The sequence below is a fragment of the Geotrypetes seraphini genome, chromosome 6, assembly GCF_902459505.1.
Source record: "Geotrypetes seraphini chromosome 6, aGeoSer1.1, whole genome shotgun sequence".
In the NCBI taxonomy this organism is placed as follows: domain Eukaryota; kingdom Metazoa; phylum Chordata; class Amphibia; order Gymnophiona; family Dermophiidae; genus Geotrypetes; species Geotrypetes seraphini.
In genome coordinates, this window is record NC_047089.1 from 190,104,863 (window position 1) to 190,117,120 (window position 12,258).

Sequence of the window (12,258 nt, forward strand, 5' to 3'; positions counted from 1 at the left end):
CCATATCGGTCTTAACAGCAGTTTATGGACTTTTTCTCCAGGAACTTGTCCAACCCCTTTTTAAAACCAGCTACATTAACCACTCTTATCACATTCTCTTAACTATTCTCAGTCAAAAAATATTTCTTCCTATTGGTTTTAAAAGTATTACTATGTAACTTCATCGAGTGTCCCCCAGTCTTTGTAAAATCTTGATGCAGAGAAAAATTGATCCACTTGTACCCATTCTACACTATTCAGGATTTTGTAGACTTCAATCATATCTCCCCTCAGCCGTCTCTTTTCCAAGCTGAAGAGCCGTGGAGGGGCATAATCAAAAGGGGCGTCTAAGTCCATTTACGTCCATCTCGCAAGTCGTCCAAGGTTAAAAAGAGCCTAAGACACATTTTCGAAAGATACGTCCAACTTTTTTTTACGTTCGAAAATTGTCTAATTATATGTCCTGCCAATCTGATCATCCAAGCCGCTAAATCGTCCATCTTTATACCACATTTCCGTCCAACTTTCCGTCCAAGTCCAAAACACCTAGAACAGGCCCTGTTGGACGTGGGAAGAGTCTGCAAAGTGATGGACTGCACACCCAGACATGCCACCTAAATAGTGGGGTACCTTACAGGGCACTGCTGTGAACTTCACAAAAAGGGTGCCATGGCTTCTCCTCACTACAGCTCCCTTATAGGTGACGGTAAGCCCCCCAAACCACTTCCAGAATCCCCTAGACCCACTTATCTACCACCCCAATAGCCCTTATGGCTGCAGGAGCCACTTATATGCCAGTAAAAAAAGGGGCTTTGGAGTGTATAGGGGAGTGCACATGTTTAAGTATCAATGCAGTGATTACAGGGGCTTATGGGCATGGGTCCTCCTCTCTATGGGTCCCTAACCCACCCCCAAGATGACTTAAGCTGCCTCTGGGCTGGACGACTAGGCTTTCCTATGCCAGGCGGCCAGGTGATGATGGTCTGGAGGCTGAAATTTAAAGTTGTGAATAAAACTTTTATGGGGGTTGGGGATCACTGGGGTAGTGTGTGGGGGTCTGTGTTATGTGTTTGTAGTGCTTATCTGGTGAGTTTAAATTCCGTCTAGGCTCTATTGTTAAACTTTCAGTTATATATACTGTACGACTAAGTCTAAGCCGGCCCATGTCCCACCCAACCCCCGCCCTCGACACGCCTACCGAAAAGCCCCGTTTAGCTTTGGACATTGAGAGACACTATGAAGGCCTAGGTCATTTAGAAATGCGTCCAAAACCTGGTTTTATTATTGGTGCTTGGACGTTTTTGAGAAATGTTCGTCCAAGTGCTGACTTAGGCCGGTTTTGGGATATTTTTTTCTTTCAATTATGAGTCACCAAACCTTTTTAGTCTTTCCTCATATGAGAGGAGTTCCATCCCCTTTCTAAACTTGGTCACTCTTCTTTGAACCTTTTCTAGTGCTGCTACAGTATAATCTCATTATAACGGACTCGCTTATATCGGAATATCATCTCTAGCGGACGAGTCTACTGGTCCTGACCGTGTGCCTTTACTTACATGCAGAAAAGTACCACATATAGCGGGCTCGCATATAATGGAATTTTGCATATAACGGACAAACAATTTGGTCCCCAGAGCTGCTTTTAGCTGTAGTTTTGTTCGGCTATAACGGACATGCAAGCTGCGTTGTGTGCCGGTGATACAGCATCAAAATGCAGCCCAGAAGAAAATGACAGATTATTTTTCTTTCCAGTACAGTACGACATAATGATTTTTAGAACATCTTTTAGTGTTCTGGTTTTGCAATCATTTCATGCCATACCATGTTTTGCTTAGTTTTGTTATTGATGTTGCTGATATGCTTGTGCAGTGACTGTTGTTCATTGATTGTACATTGTTTCAAGTTGACCTAAATAAAGTTTTTAAAAAATGCAACTCTGGATATAACGGACTCTGGATATAATGGACTGTTTTGCCAGGTCCCTTGAAGTCCATTATAACAAGATTATACTGTATATCTTTTTTGAGATAAAGAGACCAGAACTGAATGTAATACTCAAGGTGAGGTCACACCATTGAGCAATACAGAGGCATTATAACATTCTTAGCCTTGTGCTTGTTGTAGGTAGAAACCGACATTTCAGCCACCATGCTATGGCTTTCTTCAGGGAATGCTCTGAAGTCTGCAGTTTGACTTTGTAAACAGTAGATTCACTGACCTGACTGGGAATAGGGAAGTCCACCAATTTGAATTTTAGCAGGAAAATCAGTTAGTCAAAAATTTGAATTTTGTTGTGAAAGTCAGTTGGTCTTTTTTTTCATAGAATGGAAATGTCTCTGGTAGGTTTAAAGATTTTCTCCCCATGGAGCTAGGTTACATGTTCTCTCAAAGTTTCCACAGCTGGCATTGTGCTTGTTGCACGTTTCCAGGTCTCACTGCGTCTTGTCAGGTAGAAACCGATGTTTCAACCACCATGCTGTGGCTTTCTTCAGAGTATGCTCTGAAGTCTGTGAAGTCTCCATGGGGAGAACATCTTTAAACCTACCACACACTTTTCCATTCTATGGAAAAAGAGACCAATGACTTTCCTGCCAAAATTCAAATTGGTGGATTGCCCTGTTCCCAGTCAGGTCAGTGAACCCACTATTTACAAAGCCAAACTGCAGGCTTCAGAGCATACCCGGAAGAAAGCCACAGCATGGTGGCTGAAACGTTGGTTTCTACCTGACAAGACGCAGCGAGACCTGGAAACCTGCAACAAACACAATGCCAGCTGTGGAAACTCTGAGAAACCATTTTTAGTCTTGTTTACCATCCCTTTTCTATTAATTCCTAACTTGGGTCTGAAGCCATTGTTTGTATTGGGTGGATGGGAGGTGTATTCTACTTATAATATTGAGCTTGTTGCCCTGTCAGCTAACCAGATAGGGACTGAATATTGCACCTGCCCACAATTCATTCTGCTCTTGGGCAGAGGCTGGCTGGAGCCAGTGCTGGTACCTGGATAGGTGCTAGCAGTAAATATTGGAGCTTAAATCTGCCCGTGATGGTTGAAAATGGACCTCAAGGAGTTATGGTCAAAGCAAGATTTAAACCTACCTACTAAGAGCTCTTATGCCTCAAAATGTTATATCCTGACTGCTACCCCCAATCAGTGTGGGAACTGGAAAAGTCGTGTGTCCACCACTGAATCAGCAGAAAGTTCTTCACCCCATCTACAATTTTAACCAAGCAGATGGCAATAAAAATTCTACCACCTAACAACATGCTGTGCCCCTCTCACACATGCACCCCCTGCTCATGCATCTCCCCACTATGATCCCGTGCTTACAGCTTACTTGCTAAAATCGTAGAGTAGCTTCTCAAAGATGAGAATGGGTCCCGTACTGCTCAGGATTATAAGAGGCTGTCCAGCAAAGAGGCAAAAGACAGAGCCTGCCATTGCTGTACCAAGGAAGCTCTCCATCACCCCCTATGGAAACATTGATTGTACATAATGAAAAATTAAGTCATCAATTGACACAGCACTGTATACCAGAAGTGGAATAGCAGATACTGAAATAAAACTGGCAAGAAAAAAATAAACAAAATGGCATATTCTAGTATGGTCTGAGTGACTCTAAAGTTCACAGTTCTCTACTGGGTTTGGTAGGGTCCTATCACAGACTGACCAACACAATATCACTTGTCCCTAGTACAATTCAGCTAGTGGCATGGTTTAACTGCTAAAGCTGACATAAGAATTTGGAGTGATACTTTACTTAAGTTTTAAATAATGCTATATGAATTATAGCTAGACTGTCTAGGGTTTAACCATTCAGCTCTCTCTGAGGAAATGTCATCTTGTGAGGCAGCTGGAAGTTTTCCATGACTCTGATTTGGATTTTCAGGAATCAGCACAGTAAGGGATCAAAGGTCCAGGACAGCAGCTGCAACAGGAGCGCATTCCAGGCATGAACACTAGAGAACTGCTTCCTATGGAGACTGATATATTTTTAACCACAGATGAGCTGAGGCCAAGAAAAGCTCAGAGTCTGATTACTAAGCAATTTCCCCAGAGATACAGAACGGGAAAACGGCAGAGTGGAGCCTCATTTCACATGCTGGCATTTCTCTTTCCACAATCCTATATAAATTTTATAAATCTCTTTCATCAACACATAAAACGCAGGTCAGGAACTACATAAATTGCACTACAGTGAGCTCTTCTATTTGTTGAGAGACAAAGTTCAGTGTCTTGATGTCCATGGCGGTCATAGTAGTGCAAACTATAACTCAGTCTTCAGAAGCATTTTGCTGGAGACATAGAAGGGGAGGTTGACCTGAGACACTGACACTAACTGTGCCTGACTCCAAAAAAGAAGAGGCAATGGCCCACTCAGGCCTTCCCATGACTATGCACCTTTTTGGAGCCATTAACTTGAACTTATGCCATTGCAATTTGAAATAGCAGATTCTTAGCTTCACGTCTTTTCACCTCATTATAGAGAGCAAGTTTAGACAAATTGCTTCTCTTGCCTTCCCCTATCCTTCCCTCTCCTGCAATCATCTGCTTACCTGGTAGTTGTCCGTTGCATCTCCAAGCAGACCCCCAAACGTTATTGCATTTGTTATACAGCCCAAGTAGATGAAGAGAATGGCCGAAATGGACTGGATGTGAAAAGCCTCATAGAAATCACTGAGAAACCAAGGCAATTTCCTCTTGATATCCAAGAACAGACCACCACAGAACCTAAAGGAAGCAAGACATTTCACATCCATACAAGGTGCATATTCTGTACCACTGGGGTTACCAGACACCATCTCAATTCCAGTGCAATACATTAGCCCCTGCTTGGACGTGTGTTTTCTGTTTAAGGTATCTAATTTGTGATATGTTTTTAAACTGCTATTATTTATTGTATTTTAAAAAAATTATTATTAGTAGTTTCACTTGTATATTGTATTAACTAGAATTGCTGAAAAGATATGCTATAAAATGAATAAAAGAGATGAATTCCATTCCATTTCGCCTTAAATACAACCAAAAGGCCAAACATAGCATCAACCTTTTAAGAAGGCTTAACACTATCTTAATCCTTGTAATATAATATTATTTCTTTACATCATCCACCCCTGATCTATAGTCGGTCATAAATGACACCAACATCCTTAGATTTTCCCACTTATGTTTCAGCTTTCTCAACTGCCTCATCCTTGTTTGAAAGTTGTGAAGAAATGCCCTAATATGTAAAACCTGGCTTTCTTTAGTGCTCTGATTCAGCACCATGGTAAAAGCCTTATTCTACCTTTCTACTAATGCTTTCACACCTGAGATGAGCATCAATATAAGTAAACCATAGTTGAAACTTCTCAATATCAATGATTCCATGTCACATACTAATCCTAACTATTTCTTGTGGACATGCATCACCAACAGATCTCCATGCAGTACACACCACCTTCACGCTGTGGTTGGGTCGGAATGGCTATAGCCAGATAGGGAGTGGTAGCCTTGATAAAACCCATTAAAATTATATGGGTGAAACATATTGGTGATTCTACCCCCATATGAAGTACCACCACTCAGCTAAGTACTTTTAATACATATTTATTCAAATAAGTTAAAGTAAAAAGTAAAAGAAAAATGTAAAGTTAAGTGAGATGATCCAATGACGATTTGGAGCATAAAGCCAAGCACTGTGAAAGATATTTTGAGTGCCTGGTGGCCCTGCTGAGGATCGTGAAGACAAACATCCAATATATTAAGGTTATGAGGTGCAATATGAATATGTGATTACTTCTATTATTCTAAAAGTATAGTAGCTGATCATGGCACTGGCATTATCTCTAAACTGGCACTACCTAGAGTGAAATCACTCCATTAAAAAAATGACCATCCAAAATAAATATAAAATCCAAAGAATATCCCAATTCATGTGTTGGAGACTCAATAGACTGGGTCTACCACATGGCAAGTATAATGTCCACAAACTCTTTACAATTCAATATAGGGGAAATCATATCGATTGGAAGATTAAAATCATCTACCACAAAACCCTAGCAAAAACTTAGGAGGAAAATATATCACAGATACTCGCCATATACTGTACCTGCAGAGGACATCATGAAGTTAACCCCCTCTATCTGCCCTACATTGATAGGAATAAAACTGAATTTAAGAAACAATGCTATAAGCACATCTTTGTCACATTTAGGCTTAACTGGAATATGTAAAACTGAAAATTGAGAAGAACACAATTGATTCAACACCACCACATCCACTTCTGACAACCACGTCTCAGTCACACACATTGTATGTACAACGCATTGATCCATGTCTTGGAAAATAATGGTACATCAAGAAACCATAAACCACACAATATCATACATCCCATCTTTTAATAAGTCACAAAAATAGCACTTTATTACATACGGACTGATCTAGCATTCACCAAATACTCCATTACTTCCCCACCAACTCCTACGCAGAGACAAAGTTACCCACAATATTTCCTTCAACACAATTATACTGTATAATGCACATGTTTCCTTGTATCCCTTGAAAAGCACTATATCAGTGGTAACTGAGCATGGTGTCAGGTCAAAAGCGCGCCGGGACAAAGGCGCGCGCAGACAATTGAGCGTAGCGCGGAGGTGTGCGCCGCACAAAATTACAGTATTTATGGCTACGATGGGGGTGTATGTGGGTGGGGAACCCCCCCACTTTACTTAATAGAGATCACGCCGCGTTGTGGGGCCGTTGTGGGGGGTGTGGGGGATTGTAACCCCCCACATTTTACTGAAAACTTCACTTTTTCCCTGTTTTTAGGGAAAAAGTTAAGTTTACAGTAAAATGTGGAGGGTTACAACCCCCTAAACCCCCCCCCAACGCCGGCGCAATGTCTATTAAGTAAACTGGGGGCTCCCCAACAAAACCCCCCGTCGGAGCCCCTAAAAACTGTAATTTTTTGTGGCGTGCGCCTCCGTCTTGTGCTCAGTTGTCGGCGCGCGCCTTTGTCTTTCGCGGGGTTGTCTATGAACCCTTTACAGTAATTGCAAATAAAATTTCAACAAATACATTTTCACACAAGCCAGTCATCAAATTCCACACATTCATTCCACACCCCCAAGAACATCCCATTTACCCTCAAAATACTCACACACCTCACACTACAAATTCACCCACAATCCCCACCAGACCACAATCACTCCACTAGTTGCAGCTCAAAGGAGTGAGATCCTTAGTTGTTCTGCTTCGCTTCATTATCTCTTTTATTGATTGGGTTGCCTGAGGTAATGCCATTTTCCAACAATCGCTTGGGTTGTTGTAATCAAATCTTGAATATATTAAACATGAAGAAGTGTTCCTAAGGGTGGGATGGGAGTGAGAGGTCATGTATGGTGGCAACTTTCAAGTAAAGCACATAGGTATAAAATCTGCAGGTTTTTTGACTCAGGACATGCGCATGCACAAATGTGTACCTGCTATCTTTGTGGGTAATTTTTTTTTGTGTGAAAACTTGCATGCATGCTTTTGGAAATCTAAAAGCATGCATGTAAGTGCACTTTGTGCCCTAATCCCCCTCTGGGAATGCCTCGCTGATAATTATGTATGTATACAAAAAACTGTGACCCCCATATGTGGTGGTTAATTTTCATAAAGTCAATTTCTATACATAAAATCCAGTTTTATGTGCAAAAATGCCACCCTGAATCCATTTATGTTATAGACCCTCCTTTGCCTTTCCTCAGACATCATTGAAAGTATGCTTACGAGCTGTCTAGGATGCACTTTTGATAGGTTGCCATGGATTAGGTTTGCTGGATAGGTCAAGCTTCTCAAGAGCACACCAAGCCAGTTCAAGCCTTATCCTTCAGTCTCATTACAAATGCATTGCTCTCAATTGAAACTGAAGGTCCATAAATTCACTGTGTAAAAACCAGGTCCGGCATTGCCCTGTCCTCTGAACATATTAATTACAAGGGAAGAGCACACTTGTATTTTGAAACAGCAAAAGATAGTTTAGGAGAAAGGGACCTCACTGCAGAACGTCTCCCACCCTCTGTCACTCAGCAGCAGTATTGTTTGCCACATAGAATCTTTTGTCACTGACCTGGAACTTGATTCCTTTTCCTCACTGCAGGTGGAGTGGAAGGCGCAGGTTGCCACTGGCCTTGACCTAGTAGCTTTCATTTTAGAAAATTATGAGTCTTTGGTGCCTTCTCCCACCCCGATAAATGAACTGCTGTTTTTTATTATTTCACATTTCATCTCATAAGTGAGATTTAACTATCTTACTTTATAGAAGGAATTTTTTTGGAACAGCTGGCAGCTCACTCTGTAATCCGACCATTGGCATTATTCCTTGCATACCTTCCTGTCCAGAGAAGTTCTTCTCCAACTTCATGTGCTGTTGGTAGATCCCCATCTTCACTTCCACCTCCACCACTTCCTCCTCCACCTCCTATAGAGCCATTTATTGGTCCTGCTTCATTTCCAGAAAATATAGATTTCCTGCAACAGAAACCCGGCAGCCATTTTAGTCAACTGAATGTTTTCCAGACAAATTTATTAAAAAAGAACTTAAAAAACTTATTTTTTCTGATGTATTGGATTTTGGATGAACTGAGAAAAATGATGTCATACCAGTTCTTTTTGGACTTACCAAGAAATCTCACTTTTCTACAGCAGCTCTTAGGGAACTAAAAGGCAGCCAGTAATGTAGTGTAGAAGCTGAAAGATTTGGGAACCTAAATTTGGGTGCGTGAAAAAAGACACAGAGGCCTTCGGCAGAAAGTATAATTTATAATACTACATTTTACTGCATGGTGAATTGTAGAGATGGTGTCTTCTGCTGTTGAAAGCTAAGTGACTGTTCTTCCTCTATTATTATTATTTTTTTTTTTTTGGGGGGGGGGTTCTCGTGCTTTTCTTGAGATAATATGGACAATATTCACAGCATAGAATTTTTGTGAGAGCCATTTTGTGAGAACCTATTTTTTACTTATTGGGAGTATTTTGGCCACAGATAATTTTCTCCTTTGGTTTTTAAGAGTTTTTGCATCTGTGCCTTTTTTCTCCATGAATTAGAAACATTGGTATAATTGGTTTTCAAATTCTGGGTGTAATAAAGGTGCTGTGGGCACCAGTACGCCCGTGAAACTTTGAGGATTCTTTTCATCAATATTATTGATATTTTAGGTTGTGGGGTATCTACGTTGTTCTTCAAATTTGCAAACCTTTAGTTTAGTTTTTGTGGACTAGGTTTGTACCTAGTTAAGGGTTCTTTGAGAAAAAATATTTAAATTAAACCATAGTCAGACATTTAAAGGAGGAGGACAAATAAGCATCATTTATCATAAGAATTCTAGTGAAAAACGGTCTTTGTCCTGCAAATGACAAAAGAAACGTGAAATTCAGTAACTCAAGTGCTGTAGATCACTTTGTTGTCTCATGTTGCAAGTGAGTGGTGCATCTCAGGGGGAGGGGAAGATGGCTCAGGGGTGATATGATAGCAGTCTCTAAAATACTGAGTGGAATGGAAAGGGTAGATGTGAATCGGTTGTTTACTCCAAAAATACTAGGACTAGGGGGCATGCAATGGAGCTATTAAGCAGTAGATTTAAAACAAACCAGAGAAAATATTTCTTCACAAGTGTAATTAAAATCGAATTCATTGCCAGATAATATGGTAAAATCAATTAGGGTATAAAAAAAGGTTTGGATAATTTCCTAGAAGAGAAGTCCATAGGCCATTATTGAGATGGCTTGGGGAAATCCACTGCTTATTCTTAGGATAAGCAGCATAAAATCTTTTTTTCTATTTTGGACCTGGATTAGCCACTGTTGGAAACAGGATACAGTACTGGGCTTGATGGACCTTTGATCTGTCCCAGAACGGCAATTCTTATGTTTTTATGTTCTTAAGACATCTTGACTGGTAAGTTGAATACTATCAGCAATACTTGATTATAACTGTAGGGATATCTCTGCATTACCTTTTGTAGGCTTGGGATAACCACATATCATTCTCATCATATTTGGCTGCCTATATGGTTGGCATGGTAGAAACTTGACAACCAGTATTTAAGTATGGGTGATTGGGGCCTGTGCAGAGTGGCAGGTGTGACTGGCTACCACGTTGGGCAGGCTGACCAGACTGTGCGGGTCTTTATCTGCTGTCATTTACTGTGTTTCTGTGAGTTGTAAGAGGTAATAAGTTCTAGAGGATATACAACAGTTCATAAGCAATCTTAAGTTTCTTTCCCTTGTGCATGACCAGAGAAATAATGTGACAGTCATAGACAATGATGCTCTAGTGCAGGGGTGTCAAAGTCCCTTCTCAAGGGCCGCAATCCAGACGGGTTTTCTTGATTTCCCCAATGAATATGCATGAGATCTATTTGCATGCACTGTTTTCATTGTATACTAATATATCTTATGCATATTCATTGGGGAAATTCTGAAAACCTGACTGGATTGTGGCCCTCGAGGAGGGACTTTGACACCCCTGCACTAGAGCATCATTGTCTATGACTGTCACATTATTTCTCTGGTCATGCACAAGGGAAAGAAACTTAAGATTGCTTATGAACTGTTGTATATCCTCTAGAACTTATTACCTCTTACAACTCACAGAAACACAGTAAATGACAGCAGGTAAAGATGGAAGTCTGCAGTTATTATACTTATAGCTCAAGAAAACAACATAGTTTGATCCACCTGATTTCCTTTCAGCCAAAAACACCTTAGGTATATGCCTATACTACATTCAGTTTGATTAAATTAAGTGAAAGGTGAACCTGATGTAACTTCCTGTTCCCATGTAGCTAGGACTCTAGAGACAGCGAGAGATTGTAGAGCGGGTTACCTGGCTGGCAGACCTCTGCCATAATCACTGGCACTGCCAGCAGTGTATGAAAGATCATGTCAGAGAGAAGAAGGGAGGGACAGACTTAAGAAAAACACTGGACTGGGAGGGAGGGAGGAGGAGGAGGAAAGAGACATTGGACTGCAGGGGGAGGAGAGAGATACCGGATTGCAGGGGGAGGATGAGAAGGAGGGGAGAGATACCAGATTACTGGGGGGTGTGGGTGGGGTGGAGGAGGAAAGAGATACTGGATTGTGGGGGGAGGGAGGAGAAGGAGAGAGATACTGGACTACAGGGGGGAGGAGGAAAGAGATACCAGACCTTGGGGGGAGGAAGGAGGAGAAGAGAGATATCAGATCACGGGAAAAGGGAGGAGGAGATCTTAGACCTTGGGGGGGGGGAGGGGAGGGAGAAGGTGTAGGAGCACAGGAAGATTTGCTGGGACAAAGAGGTGCAGACAGGTGATGATGTTTGAAAAGGCCAGATGCTGGAAATAGGGGATAGAAAAAACAAGGAAGATGTTGACAGGAGAGGGAAGGAGAGAAATGGTGATCGCTCCAGCACTTCACATTCTAGTCCATTCATTGGTAATACAACAGCTAGACTACTGCAACTCCTTCCTTGCGGGTATCAGAAACAAAGATCTATGTAGACTTCATATAATCCAGAATACCACTATTCAGTTAATACATAATGCTCAAAAAATATGATCACATAACACCTTTGCTAAAAGAATCACATTAGCTTCTAATCACCCAGCGGATTACATACTTACAAAAACTCTTCTTCTTGTTTTCAAAGTATTACAGACTAACAAATCCCCAAATTACAGCCTAACAAACCTTTTGCGACTACCAACACCACTCCTCATACTGTAGGCTCAGGTTAATCATCTTAGACATGCAAATATGACATTCCTTTTGTATTTCCCTTTTCCCCACTATCCTTTATATTTTGTAGTTCTACTCTCCCATTCCTCACAGTCATGTCCGCATTGAACCTCACAATCTCTCTATAGCACCCTGTAATTCAAAGTTGAAACTTGCCCATAGGGTTTCCCCAATAGGCAGGGTAAGAAATTTAAATAAACTTGAAGAAAGAAGGGAAGAGAGGGTGCCCATGGGAGGGAGGGGAAGGGAAGGGGAGGGACGAGAAGAGATGATGGTGCCCATGAATGGTGGGGAAGGAAAGGGAAGGGAAAAGAAGAGATGGAAACTAGACAGGTTTGAAAAGGAGGAAGAAAAGTTGATTGTGAAGGATGGATATAAGACAGGAAGTAAAGAGGGAAAAAAGAAAAAGAAAGAGTGAATAGACAGGAGGCCCTGGAATTAGAGTTCAGAGCAAAGAGCAGCAGAACATGATGATTAGAAAGATAAAATCACCAGACAACAAAGGTAAGATAAATTATTTTAGTGTAGTAAGGGGGTAA

General features: G+C 41.2%; 1 protein-coding gene across 9 annotated transcripts in view; it reads right to left on the reverse strand.

The window, feature by feature from the left end:
- Positions 1-12,258, reverse strand: part of SLC4A5 (solute carrier family 4 member 5) — a 132,871-nt gene that overhangs the window by 55,907 nt on the left and 64,706 nt on the right. For all 9 annotated transcript variants that reach the window (XR_004539902.1, XM_033948967.1, XM_033948965.1 and 6 more), the window contains 3 exons: positions 8,333-8,473; positions 4,534-4,708; positions 3,315-3,448 (listed from right to left, as the gene is read on the reverse strand). Coding sequence is in view for 8 of the 9 variants with exons in the window: in XM_033948967.1 (XP_033804858.1) it covers positions 3,315-3,448; positions 4,534-4,708; positions 8,333-8,473 (450 nt within the window). In the remaining variant the exon portion in view is untranslated. The remainder of the gene's footprint in view (positions 1-3,314; positions 3,449-4,533; positions 4,709-8,332; positions 8,474-12,258) is intronic.